At 43.3% G+C, this 22,272-nt stretch overlaps 1 protein-coding gene across 1 annotated transcript in view; it reads left to right on the plus strand.

Annotated features, from left to right (window-relative positions):
* The window catches only part of TRIM33 (tripartite motif containing 33), a gene marked incomplete in the record, with an annotated part of 2,559,229 nt that overhangs the window by 1,565,867 nt on the left and 971,090 nt on the right, over window positions 1-22,272 (plus strand). Inside the window, 1 exon segment of the mRNA XM_044076157.1 lies at window positions 10,826-10,972. Coding sequence (XP_043932092.1) covers window positions 10,826-10,972 — 147 coding nt within the window.

Genomic DNA, 22,272 nt, shown 5'->3' on the forward strand with positions numbered 1-22,272 from the left:
AGGTACAATTTTATACATAATGTTTTTAAAGACCAGTGTGTAAAAAAATTGTATATAAAATTAAATAAAGTAAAATCTTTCCATAGTCTATATAATTTATATTTTAGTTTCAAGTACTGGCTTGATGGAAAAATTATCACTGATACCAGGGTGTGCTATTGCATTTAAAAGAATCTGCCATTTGATTTCTTTCCCCTAATCTGAATTTAACATTCCCACCTCTGGGATTAGCCTTAACTTGTTCTAAGATAGCGAATTTGAACACATCACAACTCGGGCTTCCTTCAAGATGTCTAAATAGTGCATTATTAGTGTCTTTCTTCTTAATGCTGTATTAGTGGTCGTGTATACAATTCCTAAGACACCTGTCCGTTTTCCCCACGTAATAACAAGGGGATTTTACACATTTAGCCAGGTGTATCACATGTTGTGACCTAAAATTACCCTTTTTAAACCTGACTATTATGCAGTTGGCATCTCTCAAAACACGTGTACTTTCCTCCATTACAGCAAAACATTGATTGCATAATCTACACTTTCTAGTTCCCCCTTGTTTGTCTAAAAAATTGTTATCTAACTCTCCAGAATCAAACATACCTTTTAAGTTGCGACTGGTCTTGAAAACAAAGCTAGGTCGATCCCCTATTGTACCTTGTACACCCCCATCACAACTTAAAATGTTCCAATTCCTCCCTATGATTTTCTGTACGTTTTTTGTATGGGGACCGTACTTTAAAATGCACGCTCTCCTGTATTTGTTGTTACTAGTGTTACTAATGGCCCCCTCTGTTTAACTCCTAGGTCCTTCCTTCTACTGCCCTATTCCAACTCCTAAAAGGGGTTTATATTTTTTCCCCATTTGTGCTGAACATAATCACTACTATCAGCTATTAACTTTTTGGGGGTAACCACGTTTCTCAAACATGTTACCTATAATTTTCAACTGTTTGACCATCTCATGGTAGTTTGAGGTCATACGGGCAGCCCGAATGCATTGTCCCTTAAATATACTCCGTTTTTGACTCATTGAATGACAGCTCGAAAATTCTAAGTATGAATTACTAAAAGTTTCTTTCCTGTAGATCCTTGAATTAAAACCCATTACAAAGTGGACAGGGCCTCCAGAGACAGGGCTTCCTTTGGTTCTACTGTCCTCAGGAATATACTCCCGTGAGCCACCCAGGATTAGGGTGCTTGGGACGCTACCCACGTGCAAGAATAAACTGCGAGAGTGAACATCTTCACATAAAGAAGTTATGTACTTACCATAACGTTCCATGTGAGTTGTTCATCTCGCCTTTATTCTTACATTCCTACCCACCATCTCCTTCCAGGGTCTCAAAGAACGGGTAGTTTTGGGGTCTGGTAGTCTTGTTCTGGGATTCTTACTCTGGCTGGAGTATTTACTTAGTTATTCTTGCTATTGCTGAGTTCAGCAAACTAGATCTGTGGTAGGACAGAGCATCATGGGATAGGGGCCTGGCCTTGAGCTATTCTGAGATCTTTAGCTAGTAACGCGACCGACACGGAGCCAATGTAAGAATAAAGGCGAGATGAACAACTCACATGGAATGTTATGGTAAGTACATAACTTCTTTATATCCACTGTATGCTAAAAGAGAGTATCTGAAGAAGCATTTCGATCAAATAGAGACTGAAGCACCCTCCAAGAGCTGTGAGCAAACTTTCTGTTTTGGTGTCTCTGTGATCAATTAAACATTTAACACAGTAAACTTTTAGTTGCAGCAAAGAGCAAAATATTTTGTACTGCCCAAATTAATGGAAAATCTGTAAAGCATAAAGTAGACAGTGAGTCTAAGTGCAACATTATATCAGCACAAATGTTTGCTTAAAATGAAATCTGATGTGGAACTTGATTCAGCAAAGTGTGCAAAACTAGGTGCTTATGGTAGTGAAGAGATTCAAACTTTTGGCACAGTACTTTAATGCCATTTTGCTAGAAACAGCTATGACTTCAAGTTTTACTTGGTCAAAAGGCACGTGCAGTCACTATTGGGGATCAAAGAGTCTGAGAATGGGACTGATTTCGTTTAATAAAGGAGTTCACATAATTATGAATAACAACGATGGTTTTACACAGAATATTTTAGTGAATATGTTTTCAAAGACTAGCTTGGTAAACTTCCAGTCACATATTCTATGAAGTTAAACCATGAAGTAAGTCTAATTGTTAGACCAGCACGGCGGATTCCAGTAGCAATGCATAATTAAAGTAAAAGCAGAATTGGACAAAATGGTGAATTTAGGCATATTTACTCCAATAGAAGAAACAACTGAATAGGTATCCTCCATGGTTGTAGCTCATAAGAAAAAACAGATGATATTCAAATGCGTTGATCCAAAAGACTTAAAGCACTTAAGTGTCGTCATCACTCAATGTGTACAGTAGAAGAGGTAGCCGCGCTCATGCCAAATTCCACTGTTTTTTCAGTCTGGGATGCAAAAAAAAAAAAAAAAAAAAGTTCTCTGGCAAATTTCACTGTATGGCAAATCTTCATTGTTAACTACATTCAGTACACCATTTGGTAGGTACAGATTTTTAAGAATGCAATTTGGAATCAGTTCTGCCAGTGAAGTCTTTCAATGTGCCGTGGAACAACTTTTTCTGGTTATCCATGTGCTATATATAATAGACAACATTATTGCTGGATTCACTGGTGAAGACAAACATGATGGAAGTCTCAGGAAAATTCTGGACTCTACACGTGAAGTAAATCTTAAACTGAATCCTCAGAAATGTAAGTTCAAACTGAAAGAAGTTACTTATCTGGGTAATTTGTTTACCAGTTCTGGCTTACAACTAGATCTGTCTAAGCAAACAGCAATTGTGGAAATGCCAGTTCCAGAGAATATCATATCATTAAGATTTTTTTTAGGTATAGTCAACTGTTTAGGAAAGTTCATCCCAGACTTGAGTGAGCTTTCTGCACGGTTACGTGAGTTGACACGCAAAAATGTAAACTGGTCCTGGTTGGAACTCCTCCAAAGAGCATTTGATATTGTGAAAAAGAAAATTGCCAGTCCACCCACATTGAGATGTTATGTTCACAAAACTAAAGCTTTCTTGTGATGCTTCAAGGTGTATAGCCTTGGTGCAGCATGTCTTCAAGAAGGCAGACTAATTGTTTATGCATCAAGAACTTTAAGTCAGAGATGCATTATGCACAAACGGAGAAAGAACTTTTGCAGTAGTATTTGCATGTTGGAAGTTCAATGATTGTTAATGGCAGACCTGTCCAAGAAGAGACTGATCACCAGCCACTAGTGGCAATTCTGAAAAAGCCAATGCATGCAGCCCCAGCTCAATTGTAACTCATGATGTTAAAATTGCAAAAGTACAGTTTCAATATTGCTTGGAAAAAAAGGCAAATACTTGTACCTTGCTGGTGCTTTGTCATGCTCACCCAGAATGAAACAGCAGACTGAAGTCATGGAAGTCAGAAATTATTCATCAAGGGTTGGTGAACTAAGAAATAACACCGCTTCAGACCCAATTCTGCAGAAGCTGAGAAACCTTGTCAGTCAAGGATGGCCAACATGACAAACCAGTTTACCACTTGACATTCAGCAATACTTTCCTTACAGAGGCGAGCTCATTATGATGGAAGATGGAGTCATCATGAAATGTCCAAAAGTGGTAATTCCTAAAATATTAGAACAGAAATATATCAAAAGTTTGCATCTTGGTCACCCAGGTATTGATTGAACTAAAAGAATGGCAAGAGGCATTGTATTTTGGCCTTTTATGTCCAAAGATATAGCGAAGGAAACTCTAGAATGTTCAGTCTGCAACAGCACCAAACAGCATCAACAAAAAGAGCCACTTCAGCTACACCAGATTCCTAAATTACCATGGTTGACTTTTGCTACAGATACTTTCGAATAGAATTTCAGCATTACTAGGTGTTAGTAGACTCTTACATTGGTTAGAAATTAAATTACTTCTTAACTTTATGTCCAGAACAGTCATTACAAAACTGAAGAGACATTTTTCTGTCCATGGTAGTCTGCACAAAGTCTCATCTGACAGTGGTGCACAGCTTACTAGTCAGCAGTTCAAAAATTTTGCTGAGTCGTGGGACTTTGTTCATGTTACCAGTAGTTTTCAGTATCCACAAGCCTATGGTTTAGCTGACCGTGCAGTTCAGAGTGCAAAGCACTTGGAGAAATCCAAAAGCGATGGTACTGATGTATTCCTTAACTTACTCAATCTCAGAAACATTCATCGAGACAGCTTAATTGGTTCACCTACTCAAAGATTAATGTCTAGACACAAACAACTCTTCCAGTCAGCAAACAATTAATACCAAATGCAAAGGACAATAGAGTGGTCTAGGCTCAACTTTTGAGAAAATGTCAGTCACAAAAGTTGTATTATAAAAACAGTAAATCCCTTCGACTGTTGTTACAAGGCGAAGTTGTGAAAATGCAACCATCCAAAGGTCATGATCATGTAGGAATCCTGAAAGACCTTTGTGTGGAACCGAGATCTTGTATCATACAGTCTGAAGGAATGGATTACAGAAGGAATCATAGACGTGTTCCCCGTCTCCGAACCAGTGCCACAGCAAATTGCCTGGCCAACGACTCAAATTTCCAGAGTGGCTCGTCAGCTGTTTGCATTCAAAAGGACAGTGTGCGTTCTTCAAACAACTTTGATGTAAACCCAAATGTTCCAGCATTGTATGAATCTTTGGAGACTGTCCCTGTTGCTAAACCCAGTCAGAATTTATGTACAACTGTATCAGGTGGAATTTGCAAACCCAATCCTAAATGCACAGTGACTTGGACTTGAAATCAGTTATGTTTTTTGAATTGTTGAAATACTATCTAGCTCTTAAACATGGCTTTGTTCTTGTATTTTGCAATGTGTGAACAAAATTAAAGATGTAGATCAGTGAGTATATTGAACCTAGTCAGCCACTGTAGCTAAGACAGCACATGCATACAAGTTACTGAGCATGTATGAGATCAGGGCCATTTTATGTAGTCAGTCAGTGTGAATGTAAGCTTGAGTGGAGATGCACGTGTGTGTGTGCTGGAAGTAACAAGTCAGTAAGCAATGTAGTACAAAGTAGATGTACAAGTTACAGCTCCTGATGTATCTATGTATAATGGCTTGAACTCATACCCAGCCTCAGTGTCTCATTTGAATGCATGAGACATGTGACACAAGGATATTCTACCTAGCTTTAAGTGAGAAAGGTTCTCTGCCTGCTTCCAAAAGAGGGCAGGCATTCTCACTGTAAGCTGTGAGAGTGCAGGCACTCTCACTGCAAGCAGATGTGTTACCGGTCTCCATTGTCTCAACTATTTATTTATTTTACAGTTGTTGACCGGGATAGTCCGACTGGATACATGTCCATTTTCAGCAGAGGCCCGGAGAGAAAAGCTCCAAGGTAAAACAAAATACATTCCATAATATCTAAAACAGAAAATGTGAGATAAACATACAAATAGTAAAAAAGTGTTATTTGCTGAATAATTCAGATTAACAATTGATGCATTTAGTAATCAACAGTTTTACATATGATGAGGACCTGGAAGCCTCAGGGTAGTTGAGCACTGGAGTAATTCCTTTGCAATAGTAGTGAACGTGTTAGTCATTTTAGAACATTGGGAGGACCAATGTAATTTAAAGTATTGTTTTAGACTACTTTTGAATTGACTAATGGAGGTTTCTAGAGTAATATTTGCTGGAAGGGAATTCCAAATTTTACCAACGTAGTTAGCAAACAGAGAGGTACCAGCTGAGTTAAATGCTTTGATAGTTTGGACAAGCAGTTTGTTTGATGATCTAAGTGTACTGAGGTTGCTGTAGGGTTAAATTATGGGTTTGAGTGCTGGTGTTTTATCAGGTTGGTTTAATACTTTAAATGCAACTAACAGCTGGTTAAGCCAGATTAGGGAAAGTAGTTCTAAGCACCCGAGTGTTTTTAGGTCTGTACAGTGATGTGTCTTGTAGGGCATGCCAGTGGCAAATCTAGCAATGTGACTATTGCAAGTTGATAATTTACCGAGTTCAGTTTTACCTAGGTTAGTCAATAGAGGGGAAGCATAGAGTAAGGTCGCGAGTAAGTAGGAGCGTGCAATGGCAGTTCGAGCAGGTGGGGTGGCAGTTCGAGCAGGTGGGGTTAGGAAAGTCTTAGGTTCATAGGTTCATACTAGGCTATCTGCCCTAGGGCATTTATAAGCCTAGCCAGAGTGTGTTTGGCTTTTGCCACCCATTTTAAATTAATTTTGCTATGCCTTTTTTTGAGGTTTATATACTGTGCCTCTGTCTAACAGTGACACAGAAGTGATAGCCGGGGTAAACCTACGATCTCCCATCCACTCATCAAGATTCCTCTTGAAGAGAGTCAATGTGGGACTCTGCCTAACCTGGACTGGGATTTTATTCCAGAGTGAAGGGAGCCTCTGGGTTATGAATCTGTCCCTCCAGCATGTCCTATTTATTTCAGTGCTGAGGTTCAAGTCTCTCGAGCGCGCAACACGATGGGATTTGGATTTTCTGAGGTGCAGCATGTCCATTAATTCCGGGTTGGACATGGCTTTATACGTCAGGCACAGATCGCCTCTGAGCAGGTGGTATGCCACTGAGTAGCGCTGGAGTTTCTTTAACCGGGCAGCATATGGCATCTGTTTGAGCCCTTTGATCCTCTTGGTGAGGTACTTTTGGGGTCTTTCCAGTTGCTGCAGGTGTCTGGTAAGGTACATCCCAAAAGGGGCATTGTACTCGATTATGGCCTGATGAGGGATGAGTAAAGAGGCACGATGACCTCCCCTGATCTAGATGTGAATCCCTTCATGATTAGGTGGGCTATATAGAAAGTTTTTCTAACCACTTTGGCCAAGTGGTTGTCAAATGAGAGATTGCTATCAACTTGGGTCCCCAGGTCCCTAATGACTTCTTCTGTACTTAATGGATTACCACCTATGTGGTAATTTGTGGGCACTTTGTTTTTGCCAAAGGGGATGACTGTACACTTTTTGGCGTTTAGCTTGAGGCCATGGCTCTGGCACCAGTTGTCTGTTTCTATGAGACCCTTTTGGAGGATGCTTGTGTCGGAGTTGATTATGGCACCCAGTTTGCAGTCATCTGCGAACTTGGTCAGCCACAGTCCTTCCGTGTTGGCCTGTACCACCGAGAAATATATACCGAACAAGAGAGGTCCCAGGACTGAGCCTTGTGGGACGCGACTTGTAACTGGTTTGCAGTCTGATATGGCTCCAGCAATTCTAACCATGTGGGTTCTGTCCTTGAGCCAGTTTGCAACCCATCTAGTGACATAGGGGTTTATATTTAAACTGGTGAGCTTATCTATAATGCCCGAGTGGGGTATTGTATCGAAGGCTTTTGCGAGGTCCAGGTAGGCTGTGTGGACCACCTTCCCCTCGTCAATGGCCTTGGTGACTTTTTCAAAGAAATCGCCAGGTTTACAAGGCAGGATCTGCCCTTAACAAAGCCAAACTGGGTAGGATCCAGTGTCTGTAGGTCCCCAATATCTTTATTTATGAGGTCCATGATGATCTTTTCCATAGCTTTGCAGACCAAGCTAGTCAGGCTTATGGGGCGATAGTTTCCAGGATCCGTTGAGGCACCACCTTTGTGGAGAGGGGACCACTGTTGCTGTACGCCACTCTTTGGGTACATATCCTGTAGTAAGGCTAAGATTGAACAGTAGTTTTATGTTTGGGTTTAGCTCTTCTTGGAGTTCATGTAGGACGCAGCCCGGGACACCATCTGGTCCCATTGATGCTGTGTTTTTTGCTTTGGAGAGGGCGGCTCTTAACTAAGCATCTGAGATGTCAGGGGGGCAGCACTCTGTTGGGATAGATATTTGCCCTTTTGGTGGGGAGGGGGGGGGAGTTTGCACTGAACCTGTCAGCTAGGATGTTGGCAATGTCTGTGGGCTCAGTGTATTTTTTGTCATTTTGGACTAATTCTGAGCATATCTGGGAATTCCCACCCAGGTTCCTAACATAACTAAAGAAAGCCTTGTGATTATCCTTAGTGTCCTGTGCAATTTTTCTCTCGAAGCTGGCCTTAGACGATTTTATGAGTGCCCGTAGTTTTTGCTAATACTGATCAGAGATGCCTTCCCTTTTTGGGATTTTGCTCTATCATGTAGTAGCTTCCTCCTTCTGTTGTATAGTTTGTTTATGGCTGGGGTCCACCAGACAGGACGTCTGCCTTTGGAGGATTGGGTCTTGGTTTTATTTGGGATTGCATGATCCATGCATTCCAGAAGGTGTTCATAGAATGCGTTTATAAAGGATTCTGCGGTCTGGGCCGTATTTTCCACAGGACCGGGGGCTTTGAAGGATTTCGCCTCGGTTTTGAGGCGTGTGAAATTTGCTTTAGAGAAGTTTTTCACTGTGGTTTTCTGGGCAGGGGGTGGGGTTGGGATGTGAATATCCAGTGAGATTAGTTTATGATCTGATCTTACCAGTGAGGGATACACTTCTGGTCTGGAGCATAGTGTCCCCATATTGGTGATGATCAGGTCCAGTACGTTTTCCCCTCTTGTGGGAGTGGTAACAAGTTGTTCCATAGCATTTGAGTTTATAAATTTTAGGAACCTTTGGGCTAGGGTGTTGGAGCTAGAGTAATGCTCCCAGACTATGTTTGGGTAGTTGAAGTCGCCCAATATAATGGTGTTTGGAGAGACCTTCATATTTTCCAGTATTCTCAGGAAGGCTGACTGGGGTTCCTGTGTTTGGGAGGGTGGTCTGTAGCAGGCTATAAACTGGAAGGCAGTTTTACCCACAGTTAGTTGCACATGGGTAGTCTCTGATGCTTCCTGCTGTGCCACCAACCTGGAGTTGTGGGTATCTTTGACGAATATTGATTCTCCCCCTCCTTTTGTGGTTCGGTCCAAGTTTTGGGGCCGAAAAGCATGGTATGAGGTATAACCTGGTAGTGCTGGAGTGCTCTCGGGAGCCTTCAACCAGGTTTCTGTTACTGCACAGATATCGATGTTCTCCATGCTAAGGAGAGTTTCGAGTGCGTGCATTTTGAGGTTTAGACTTCTGGCGTTGAGTAGCATTAGCATTACTCTTAGTTTCTTATCCCTTGTGATACCTATGGAGGTGGGTTTGTCTTTTGAGCCTTGCCTAAAAAAGGCACTATGGGGGTAGCAAGAGCCTTTGCCAATATCCGAAAGCCCAGGGGTGACAGGTGCAAGCCGTCCCTAGCGAAGCATCGTGGCTTGTCGAGCATGTCATCCCAGGCTGACAGGCATTGGATCCCCTTTGAATGACACCAACACTTAAGCCAATTGTTGAAATTGATCATCTTGTCTTCATCTTAACTTCATATTGTGGCATCATTCTTGGTGAGAGTAAGATGCTACTCAAGGTCAGTGTCATACCGGCCTGGGCTGCATGCTCAGAGAGCTCCTCTGTCTCTTTTCATGAAGTCCAGGGAGGTACGTCTCAGGTCATTCACACCAGCATGGACAATGACGGAGTCATATTTGTACTTGCCTTGGAGTGACCTGAGTGCTTGTGTTATGTGGCGGACCCTAGGGCCCGACAGGCAGCTCACAGTGACCTTCTCCTTGTTCAGCCTGGTGAGCGGGACGTCAGTGTGCCTGACAATAGTCACCTATTACAAGTGTATCAGGTGTGTTGTTTAGCCTTAAGGGCTGTGACTGTTCGGCACACTGGCTTTGTGAGCTATGTGTTGCACGTGTTTTGTTTTGGGGTAGCGGTTGCTTGCGTGTCTGCTTTAGAGGTCTCTGCTGCTTAGGCAGATTTTTATTTAGAGCCTCCTAGTATGTTTTTGTGTGTTTGTGTTTGGTTTGTTGTCGTGGTAGGTCTATGTGAGACTGGAATTGTAGTCAGTGTGGTTTCCTTCTCCTCCTGACTGGTTACGCCAGTACTGAGTTGAGAGAGCTTAGCCTCCAGTTTGGCTATATGGTTGCATCTCTCACATGTGTTACCTTGATTTTGTAAAGTGACCCTAGTTTTTTGTTAATGATTTCGACAGTATTGTTAATGTGTATATCAAATTTAAGGTTATTGTCTATAATGACTCCTAATAGTTTTGTATGGGGTTCTGGAGAGATTGTAGTGCCATTATTAGAGTATATAGAAAATGAGAGTGGGTTAGACCTGTTGGTGAGGGAGAAAAGTAGCAATTTAGTTTTTTTTTTTTAGGATTTAAGACCAGACGACGATCAGACAGCCATTTTTCCACTGTTACTGTTTGAAGTTTAGTGTATGCATAGAACATAGTGGTGATTGTACTGGCAACTTAGCATATTTACAGATGTTCCAGTGTGGTTACTTTTGGTGTCCTGTCTCTCTCCCTCCTATCTACTGCACTGAGACCACAAGAGGCTAGTGTGAGTAATTGTATATCCCCCCTTCATCCTGCACGTTGGGCCTCTCCTCCTCTTGCTCATGTTCTTGAAGGAGGTATGTTCTAGCTATCAACTAAAATCCTGGGTTAAACCAAGTCAGTAACATGGGTATTGTCTGATCTACTCGTGACACGAAAGAAGCAAGATTAGAATGGGCAGATGCTGACTGTATGCTAGGTACATAAATATTTCTAAAATATGATACCAAAATAGTCATGGGGAAAGGTGCTCTGCTCTAAATTGTAATATCAGACTGTGCCTTTAGCTAGATCTCTCAAGTTTTGACTGCAACATTGACCATTTTGATGTCTATAATTACTGTAAGTTGCCTACCCAGCTGTACTTTCTAAACTCTTTATGTATACTTGACTGGCTGTGGGTCTGTCGTTGATCATCTTTAAATGGTTGCGTATCTGTAACTTTTATTTCCTCAGAATGTGACAAAAGAGAGGCAGGTGAAGCTGATGCAGCAGCAGCATGACATTAATGGTCTTTCACGGCAAGTAATGCATGTGGTGAACTTCACAAGCTGGGCCATTTCCAGTGGCAGCAGCACAGCGTTGCTGTACAGCAAAAGACTGGTGAGTGAGCAGCATGGTCCATGTTACGAAGTTGTTTTGTGTGTACCACCGCTTCATTGTTTAGCCTGTTTGCATTTATTTTGAGGTGAGATGGCTAAGGCATGCAAAAAAATTCTGGTTTTAGGACATGAAGTACAACTCAGCAGACAAGTTTCTTTCAGATGATTCTTAATGAATTTGAGATATGTTGGTATATTGAGAGTAAGCTTGTAAAATGTTGCATGAGGATTCTCCTAAATATTCCTGTAGAAGTGGATGAAACGTGCATAATATATTACATGCAGTGTCTTTAAGAGACATTGGATTACCGTGTGTTGTCCAACAGGAGTTCTGTTTCCTCTGGGACATTGTAATGTTTGTTACTGTATTTTGAAATCCAGGCAAAAAATTATATTTCCTGTGATGACCTTTATTACTTTGTGTTTCAGTAATGTTTGAACATGCCATCAGGTGTTCCTTCACTGTAGTTTATATTTGAAAACTTATGTAAAGGTCACTGCTGCAAAGGATGTAATAGATATAATACATTTTTTTTAGAACATCATTTCTGAATTATTTGCTTGGGATTTGGGAACTTAATGTGGATAGTGACCTAACTTTTGACCAGCATGTGTCCATTGTAAGAAGAACCAGCTCTGTTGCACAACTTATAAATAAAGGGATTGTGTCCAGAGATAGGGATGATGATCTTCGTGTTTCACTGTTGCAGTCATTACATTTGGGTTATCTGCCTGCAGGTAGCCCTCAGCTGGCCTGAATATCAAAGTCTTGGGTCCTGCGTCGGATGCTGTCTCTTCTTCCATGACGTCAGGGCTATAAAGCATGCAGCCGACACCATTACATCAGTCTTTCTTGCTGTGCGGTGCCCGAAGCAGAAGCAGTTTGCAAGTGCCGGTTGGCTGACTCCTGAAATTTTCGTTTTCGAGTTTCAGAACCAAAGTCTTCAAAAAAGCTAAGTACCCCGTTGGGGATCCCTTTTCTTGCTCTAAACTGATGTCAGTAAAAGTTAACAATTGTATTAACTATGGAAAGCAAATACCTCATAAAGATTTTAATTCGTACTGCATTTCTTGCTTAGGCCCAGACCACGACGTCCCTCATTGTCGGTTTTGTGCCTTATTCAATCCTCAAACTGTTCGTCTGTTCATTTTTGTGTAAAACTTTTTCGGTACTCTGTTTAATTATCCAGAAATGGCTTCGGTAAGCCATCTGACTACCGACAGTCCGAAAAAACGTAAAGATAAAGACAGAGACAGACTGCATAGGTCCAAAGCTACTGACGATACTTCTGTTAAGCTAGTCGCCAGTTCGCTGGTACTCAGTGAGGTGCTTTCGCAGCCCCTGATATCCACTACTTCAGATTCGCAGGCCTCTGCTGAGACCCATTCAGAGTTCCGGTATGCCACGAGATACTTCTTTCCCATGGATCCTGCGGATGTCTCTTACTTGGATGGGTCCGGAGCCACTGTGCAGGCACCGGCTTCTTAGGGTGTATTCAGGCCTAATGACTTGCATTTCAAACCAACGCCGCCTTCTTCTTCAAGGCCTAAAACTGACCCACACCTAGAAAACAGACGTCCAAGCTGCATGGTCAGGCCCATATGCCTAAAAAACAAATGATCAGAATGGCTGAAGACCTTGTTATTTTGATTAGGGGAAGCCAGCCTTCTCCCTCTAAGAGACCTAGAACTGATTTTCCGTCTGCTTCTTCTGATCAGGATTCTGGTATTTCTGTTTCTTCTGATTACCAGGATTTGCCCTTAACTACATATGAGGATTCTGACGCAGAGGACTGTATTCCCTCTGCTTCCCTTCCAGAAGATTTTTATTTTGGTGAAACCTTGCACATACTTAGGGAGCATTTCCGCTGGGAAAGCCTGGATTACTTTGACTCCAAAAAGAGGCTTAGGAAATTCTTACTCCAGCCTCAACACAGGCCTTTAGCTATCCCACCTGTCCTGGACATTGTAGATGATGCCTTCTTGGAATCTAGCCTGGCCCCAGACAATTTACCTCCGGCTCCCAGGAATATGACCGGTATTGCAAAATACCTGACTCTGACAAGTTCCTCTTCAAAAATCCTACTGCGGACCCCAGAACTAATTCCCAGGGACCTAAAGGCATTACGGCTACTACTGCCACAAACCCTACTCCCTCTCATAGAGTTTCCAGGGCTTTGGACAGATGGGATAAGAAGGTATACACTTCTGCTACTTTGGCCATTAGGGCCTTACACTGCCAGTTTCATACGTTAAAGTATCAGCAGCATATTATGGGATTACTTAAACAGAAAATGATGTTAATTCCTGATTGTGCTGAAAATAAAGAATTACAGGATTTAATGCATTCTGCTGAACAAGTTGGTAAACCTATTTTGCAATTTGGTTTTGACTTTTTAGAAGCATCTTGCAGGGCTGCTGTCACTGGGTCTGTTCTTAGACGCCATGCTTGGTTTAAGGAGACAAATTTGCCAGATCATGTTAAAGCTAAATTACTGGATGCTCCCTTAAACCAAGACCGCCTGTTTGGCAGCAAAGCAGAAGTCCTTAAAAAGATGGAGGAAAAAAATCTATCCAAACTGTTATATTTAATGCAAGTACAGCCTCCCAGATTCAGTAGGCATTGGCCTTCAAGAATTGGTCCTTTCCTGTCTCTTCCAGACCTTCTCAGTCCAAACCCAGGAACAGCAGTCCACCTAGGCTACAGTCTCAAGGTACTCACAGGCCTAAGCAGTGGGGGACTCCCACTTCCAAAGCTGGAAATAGTAAGACACCCCCCTATGGAAAATTGTCACAATGACTTAACTGTAAACCTTCCAAGCCGTGCTCAACTGCCTCAACAGCAGGTTCTCTCCCTTCCAAGTATCATGGTTATTCAACCTGTCCCAGCAGAAGAAAAGGGACAAGGTTTTTACTCAAGACTTTTCCTGGTACCCAGAAAAGACAGCTCCTGGCGTCCTGTCCTGGACCTCTTTATTCTGAACTCCTTTTTGGTAATCCCAATATTCAAAATGCTAGCACTTCATCAGCTGCTTCCTATGCTAGGCAAAGATGCCTGGTTGGCAACATTAAACTTAAAGGAAACTTGCCTGCACATTCCAGTAAGGGAATCCTGCAGGAAATGCCTATGCTTCAATGCAGGCTACATGCACTTTCAGTTCTCTGTACTTCCCGTTGGCTTATCTACTTCACCCAGGGTATTCACAAAGTGCCCAGCTCCAGTCATTGCATTTTTGCAGGCAAAGAAGTTTTCAAATATACCCATACGTGGACGATTGTCTAATTCAGGCAGAAATCCAGGACATGCTACTAAGTCATCTGGCATTTGTAAAGAAACTTCTAACCTCACTGGGGTACACCATAAATGAAAAGAAATCTCATCTAGTACCCTGTGAGCAAATTGTATTCCTGGGACCAAGCTTGAACACAATTTCAGATGGCTTACTTCACGCCAGAGAAACAAGTTTATTTGACAGCCTACTTCAAACTACTGGCCACAAAGACACAGCTATCTGCAAGGAAAATCCTGCAAGCCCTGGGGTTCATGGCCTCTTGCATTCTACTAATTCCATATGCAAGACTGCATATGAAGAAATTACAGTGGTATATAAAAAGCCTATGGTGTCAACATTCTCAGGACCTGGAATCAATGATTCCTAGTTTTCCTTGTATAAAGACAGAGTTCCTTTGGTGGACCGAGGCCTGCTACCACAGCAAGGGACTGCCATTCACTCTACCCCCTGCCACCCAAACCCTAACAGATGCATCAGGCTATGCATGGGGGGGCTCACTTGGTAGGGCAGTGCATTCAGGGCAAATGGAACCAGAGTCAGATGCACCTGCATATCAATCAAAAAGAAATGTTAGCTGTACAGAATTCTTGAGAGCCTTCAAGGACCACATTCTTCCAGGGCAATTATTGGTAAAGACGGACAACACCACTGTTATGTGGTACATAAACAAGCAGGGGAGACGCACTCGTATCCTCTCTGCAGACTAGCCATGGCTCCGTGGAACACAGCCTTGAGCTACCAAGTGCACCTACAAGCTCAATTCCTGCCAGGCAAGCTAAATTCACTGGCAGACGACCTAAGCAGAAATCTCATGGACCCACATGAGTAGAAACTGGAACTAAAGATATTCAACATTTTGAGAAACAAATGGGGGCACCCAGAGTTAGACCTGTTTGCCTCCCCTCAGAACTACCAATAGGACAAATTCTGCACAAGAATTCCCCACAGTCAAACTTGGAAAGTGGATGCCCTGTCCTTCACTTGGGAAAGCCTCTCAGTTTGTCTTTCCCCTCTGCCTTTCCTCTCGAAAGTTCTGCTAAAGATCAAACAGGAGAAACCAAGGACAATACTGATTGCACCAGACTGGCCATGCCAGCACTGATACCCCCTCTTGCACAGTATGTCACTGCTGGAGCCATGGCACCTGCCTCAGACCCCTTCCCTACTGTCCCAGCAGGAGGGCCAGATTCTGCATCCCCAGCTTCAAACCATGAACCTTGCAGCCTGGCTAATTCCCTGAGCTCTTCAATAGCATCTCTCAGTAAGCAGGTGCTAGATGTCATTCTGGAGGCAAAGAGGCCTAGTACTAGAAAATCCTATGCTGAAAAGTGGAAAAGATACTGCTCCTGGAGCCAGACTCGGGGGGGGGGGGGGATGGGCACAACAGCGCCCAGCTTACCGCATATTCTTCAATACTTAACAGAGATGCTCCACAAGGGCCTTTTCTTCTCATCAATTAAAATCCATGCCTCAGCCATTTCAGCACATTATAATACTGAGCCCACCCCTCTTCTCTCACTCCCTGCTGAAACAATTCCTCACAGGTGCCAAAAATTTAAGACCACCCAGGAGAGCCCCTACTCCAGCCTTGGGCCTTAACTTTGTATTAGAAAAGCTCACTCTACCCCCTTTTGAGCCAGCTGCAGAGTTGAAATTCCTTTCTTGGAAAACAGCCTTCCTTCTAGCCATCATTTCGGCAAAAAGAGTGTCTGAATTACAGGCCCTCATGGCAGTGGAGCCCTTCATCATCTTCCATGCTGACAGGGTGTCCCTCAGGCCAACCCTTCCTGTGGTGGTATCCAGTGTGCCCTTTAATCAGTCCATTCATTTGCCAACCCTTATTCCTAATCAACAGAACAAAGGAGAACGAATGCTGCACTCTTTGGACATGTACAGACAACTTAGATTTTATTTGGACAGGACTAAGTCTCTCAGAAAAACTGAATAGCTGCTAGTTGCTTTTGCTGCAGGGGCAGAGGGGAAGGCCATTTCAAAGCAAACCATTTCTAAATGGATAGGCCGCTGCATTCATTTCTGCTGTAATCACCATGGAAAACCTACCCCACAGGGGATAAGATCACATTCCACCACGGCTGCATCTACCTCTGCAGCCTTTCTCAGTGGTGTCCCTACCAGGGACATCCTAGAAACTGCTACCTGGAGCTCTGTACATACCTTCGCCAAGCATTACCACTTCCCTATTTTTCTAAATCCATAGCTGGTTTTGCCACTGCAGTCTTGCAGGGCTTAATAGCTGGTCCTAATGCTCTCTAACTTCTGCCTCCCTTCCTTAGCTTTGGGAATCTACCCAAATGTAATGACTGCAACAGTGAAACACGAAGAACATAGTACAGTTGTGTACACTTACCATAAATGTAGATGTTAGTGTATTCACTGTTGCAGTCCTGGTTACCCACCCTCAAACCCCCTGACTTCTCTTGGCTATACCTTTCTTCTTTAGTGTATTTCACCTTTCTGGTGTATTTGCTTTTTGTTGGAGGTGTAACCTTATATATATTTGCTTCCCATTATGGGGGCACCTGGCATCTGGGGCAAGAAAAACTGATGTAATGGCGTCTGCTGCATGCTTTATACCCCCGACGTCATGGAAGAAGCGACAGCATCCGACTCAGGACCCAAGACTTTGATATTCAGGCTGGCTGAGGGCTACCTGCAGGCAGATAACCCAAATGTAATGACTGCAACAGTGAATACACTCGAACATCTACATTTATGGTAAGTGTGTACACAACTGTACTTTATTGTCCCTTTTGCTCAGCCCTCATTAGGTCATTCATTGAGTATAATTCCCCCTTTGCCAAGATACATACATCAACTGGAATGTCCACAGAGATGTCTTACTAAAAGGAGAAAAGGCCTAAGCAACATTACTTAGGTGAACAGACTCAAAGTTCTCACTATACTCGATAGCTTACAGACTAAGAAGTGATCTTTGTCGGGCATATAAGGCATCATGCAACCCAGTTTAGATGCACTGCACATCAGCATGTCAGATGTTATCAGAAATACTCTGTGTAGGGATCTAAAATTCTGTAACCTCAATGGAATGGCTTGTAGAGAAAGTTTCATCTTGTAGTGGAAACCACTGCTCTGGAACAGACTCCCCATCCACATAAAACAAGGTTCACCCCTGCCTGTATTTAAGCTCAACATGGATCTATGGATGTGGAAACAGAAAATTTACTCCAAGACTGCCTGCTATGCTACTGGACATAGGTAGCCCGTAAATGTGTTGATGTGAAGTCCTGTCTCATCTTCATTCTATACTGATGGGTGCAGAACCGAACCTCTGTTCTGACTCTGCCACTTACTAAAGCTTGAGATCTGAAACTAGTTCATGGCTCCATCCCTATCCCATGATGCTGCAGTGGTTTCCTCAGATCTTGTTAGCTGCTGAAACAGATCGGTTCTACGACTAGCTAGAGCTAAGTAGTAATTGATGTTCTTCATCTCACATTGCTGCAGTCCTTACATATGGGTAGTCCGCTGTCCTCGGTCGGCCCGAATACCAAAGTATTAGGCTGACGTCAGTCAAGGCGCTTAAAACTGACATCAGGACGTAAGGGTACAAAAGCGCATGACCGACGTCATATCCTCAGTCTTTTTTGCCGCATGGTCCGATGCAGAAGCAGCGTTGCAAGTGCCGTTCGGCGTTCTGAAATTTTTCGAGTTCGGAGTTTCAGACCGAATCCAAGTTGGCTAAGTACCCCGTTGGGGATTATTTTGATTTTTTCTTGCCTCAGTGTAGTACCGGATGTCAGAAAAAGTGAATAATTGTATTTCTTGTGGGAAACAGATACCGCATAGGGATTATCATTCTTTGTGCATTCCTTGTTTGGGGCCTGAGCACGACGTAGTCGGGTGTCGCTTCTGTGCTAGGTTCAATAAGCGCACTATTGCGAAGGTTAGATTGTGCTAGGCTGGTCTTGATGGCGGTGCAATTATAATATGCCGTCGGATTCTCCGCGCCGCTTCCAAGAAGCGCAAAGACAAAACAGTTAAACCCAGGCAAGATGAGTCATCCGTTCCGGACGCCGGTTCTTTAGAGGCTTCAGTGGAACCGGTTGGTCCGACGGAGACTTCTTTAGAGTCTCAGGGGGAGACTTTAATTTTGCAGGATGTGGCCTCTCTTGAGGCAGGGCAGGCTGAAGGGGCTTCTCAGGTTACTGTACTCCCCTCCCTTCCCAGGGTGGTTAGGCCCTCTCCTTCTGTTTCCAAGGCTTCTCCCAGGGGCATGCCAGGTTTAGCATCTGTTGGTGTCACTCCTAGTTCTGCAGGGTCTGTGCCTAAGAAGCACATGCTTAAAATGGCAGAAGATTTGATTACTCTGATTAGAGGTTCTTTGCCCCCTCCTGATAAGAGGCCTAGGGTGGAGCCAGAGTTGGGAAGTTTTGAACAGGCTTCAGATGTTTCAGAGTCTTCGGCTGAAGACTTGCAGGAGTACTCTCCTTATTCTGATTCTGATGCAGAGGACTCCACGCCTTCTGCTTCTCCTCCAGAGGATTTTTCTTTTTCAGAGACACTTCACTCTGAGGGAGCATTTTAAGTGGGAAGGTCAAGACTTCTCTGATTCTCGGAAAAGGCTTAGGGAATTTTTGCTTTTACCTCAACATAGGCCCTTAGCTATTCCACCTGTTCTAGATGTTGTGCAGGATGTGTTTTCAGAGGTTTCGCTTAATCCTGATTCTCTGCCTCCTGCGCCTGTTAAGCCAGATAGGTATTACAGGGTGCCTGAGGCTCATAAATATCTTTATAAGAGTCCTAGGGCGGACCCAGAAACTATTAGTCAGGGACCCAAGGGGGTCAAGGCCTCTGTTGTAAAAAATCCGGTTCCTCTAGATAAAGAGGCCAGAGCTTTGGATAGATGGGGAAAGAAGGTCTATACTTCTTCTACCTTAGCAATGAGGGCTTTGAATTGCCAGTTTCATATGTTGAAATATCAAAACTATCTTCTTTCTCAATTGAAATCTAAGGTGGATGCTCTGGCAGAAGGCATTGAGTGTAAAGAATTACAAGATTTGGTGCATGTCTCTGAGCAGGTTGGTAAACATTCTTTACAATGTGGTTTTGATGCTGTGCAGGCCTCGTCTAGGGTGGCTGCCACTGGTTCAGTTCTTCGCAGGCACGCCTGGCTGAAGGATCAGAATTTTTCCGACCATGTTAAAACAAGGATTTTGGATGCTCCTTTGCAGTCTGAAGTATTGTTTGGTCCACCTGTGGAATCTGTCTTGAAGAAAATGGAGGACAAGGCTAAGTCTATGCAGACTGTTAAGGATTTTTTGCAAGTGCAGCCTCCAAAGTTTAGTAGGAATTGGCCTGCTAAGGGGTGGACGTATCCTTCTTATGATTCTCAGTCTAGGGGTAGATCTAGACGTGGTAGAGGCAGAGCACAGAGTTCCTTCAGACCTAGAGTTGGGAGTTCACCTGCACAATCTTCGAGTGAGGGGTAGGGGCCAGTCCTTTCGTAAACAGGCCCAATGACCTACTTTTTCAGCTGCCAGATCCCTCTTGCCTGGCAGCACCTTTGGGAGGAAGGTTGGCACTTTTCAAGGAAAATTGGATTTTAATTACCCAGGACAAATGGGTACTGGATATCATACACCGAGGTTTTATTTCCATACCTTACCTCCTTTCAAAGGCATGCCAGACGTTCCTCCTCAGCAAAGACTAGAGGCTCACAACCAAATTTCTCTTCTACTTCAAATAGGAGCTATACAACCGGTCCCTCTGCCAGAAGTGGGCCTAGGATTTTATTCTCGCCTGTTTCTAGTACCAAAGAAAGGGGACACGTGGAGACCCATTTTGGACTTATCTATCCTCAACACATATCTGGACATTCCCAAGTTCAAAATGTTGACGTTACAGCAGCTTTTACCTCTGCTGGGCAAAGATCACTGGATGGTGACTCTGGATCTCAAGGAGGCTTACCTTCATGTTCCTATCAGGCCCAGTTGCAGGAAGTATCTGCGCTTTCGGGCTGGGACTTTTCATTATCAGTTCTCTGCATTGCCCTTTGGCTTATCTACTGCGCCCAGAGTGTTTACGAAGGTTCTGGCTCCAGTGGTAGCTTTCTTCAGGCTAAGAGGAATACAAATCTATCCTTATTTGGACGATTGCCTGATTCTGGCTCAAGGAAAGGACGAACTTCTTCATCATTTACAGTATGTGATGGCAGTGTTAAGATGCCTAGGGTATTCTGTGAACGAAATAAAGTCCAGTCTAGTACCCTCTCAGGACATGTGCTTTCTGGGTGTGAGACTGAATACAGCATCCCAGATGGCCTTTTTGACCCCGGACAAACAAAAGAATCTTTCTCTTTATTTCCAACAATTGTCTCGTCAGTCCAGGCTGACTGCAAGGACAGTCCTTCAAGCCTTGGGGTTCATGGCATCTTGTATTCTGGTACTTCCCAATGCCAAACTGCATATGAGGAAGCTACAATGGTATCTTAAAATGTATGGACAACACTGCCAAGATTTGGACACTGTCGTTCAGATAATACCTTGCATTCAAAAGGAATTTTTGTGGTGGGCTCAGGAATGTCACCTAAACAAGGGACTCTCTGTGACCCGACCAGAGGCGAGTCAGATTCTAACGACAGATGCCTCAGACAAAGCTTGGGGAGCTCATCTAAATGGAAAATGGGTACAAAACACGTGGCCTGCCAGACTTCAACATTTACATATCAACTTGAAGGAGATGTTAGCAGTCCAATTTGCATTGATAGCTTTCAAGGATTTACTTCTTCCAGGGCAGGTGTTGATTCAAGCAGACAACACAACTGTCATGTGGTACATCAACAAGCAAGGGGGGACACATTCATATCCTCTATGCAGACAAGCAATGATTTTGTGGGAGACTGCTCTCAGTTTGCAGCTAAATCTTCAGGCAAGGTTTCTGCCAGGAGCACAGAACTCCTTAGCAGATGTGTTGAGCAGACAAATTATGGATCCCCACGAGTGGAAATTGGATCCTGATGTATTTCAAAAATTGACAGTGTTATGGGGAACTCCAGACATAGATCTGTTCGCTTCTCCACTGAATTACCAGCTGCCAAAGTTTTGCACGAAAAGGTTTCATCCCACAGCTTGGAAAGTGGATGCTCTCTCATTCAATTGGAGCAATCTTCACGTGTATGCCTTTCCACCACTGCCTCTCCTCCCAAAGGTACTCCTGAAGGTCAGACAGGACAAGCCAACCATGATTTTAATAGCTCCGGATTGGCCTCGACAGCACTGGTAACCATTACTGAGAAGTCTGGTACGGGAGCCTCCATGGCCTTTGCCTTCGATTCCACACCTGCTGTCTCAGGAGAACAGTCATTTACTCAATGTCAAACTTCACTCTCTACATCTAACAGCCTGGCATATTCTGTTTTAAACCCTGGAGGGTCTTAGCTTCCACAACAAGTTTTGAATGTTATTTTGGAGGCCAGAAGGCCTAGTACAAGGAAAGTTTACGCAGATAAATGGAGGAGATTTTTAATTTGGAGTACAGCAAAGGACTTTGATGTTTCTAAACCTAACTTAAGTGTTGCTCTTCAATACCTTACTGAGTTATTGGACAAAGGTTTGTCCTTCTCTATAAAGGTTCATGCTGCAGCAATTTCTGCTCACTATGACTGTGACCCACCATTATTTTCTCATCCTTTGTTTAAGCAATTCCTTAGAGGGGCAAAGAATATAAGACCCCACGTAGAGCTCCTACTCCTGCTTGGGATCTCAATTTTGTGTTGGAGAAACTCACTCTACAACCTTTTGAGCCTGCAGCGACTGCCGAGTTGAAATATTTATCATGGAAGACTGCTTTTTTGTTGGCCATTACATCTGCGAGAAGGGTTTCTGAATTACAGGCCCTTATGGCGGTTGAGCCTTTCTTAATTTTCCACAAGGATAGGGTGTCTTTGCGTACTAACCCTTCCTTTATGCCTAAAGTGGTTTCTAGTGTGGCTTTAAACCAAACTATTCATTTGCCTACTTTTTATGCA

Source organism: Protopterus annectens, chromosome 7.part0 (assembly GCF_019279795.1).
Source record: "Protopterus annectens isolate FY-2018-M chromosome 7.part0, PAN1.0, whole genome shotgun sequence".
Lineage (NCBI taxonomy): Eukaryota > Metazoa > Chordata > Ceratodontiformes > Protopteridae > Protopterus > Protopterus annectens.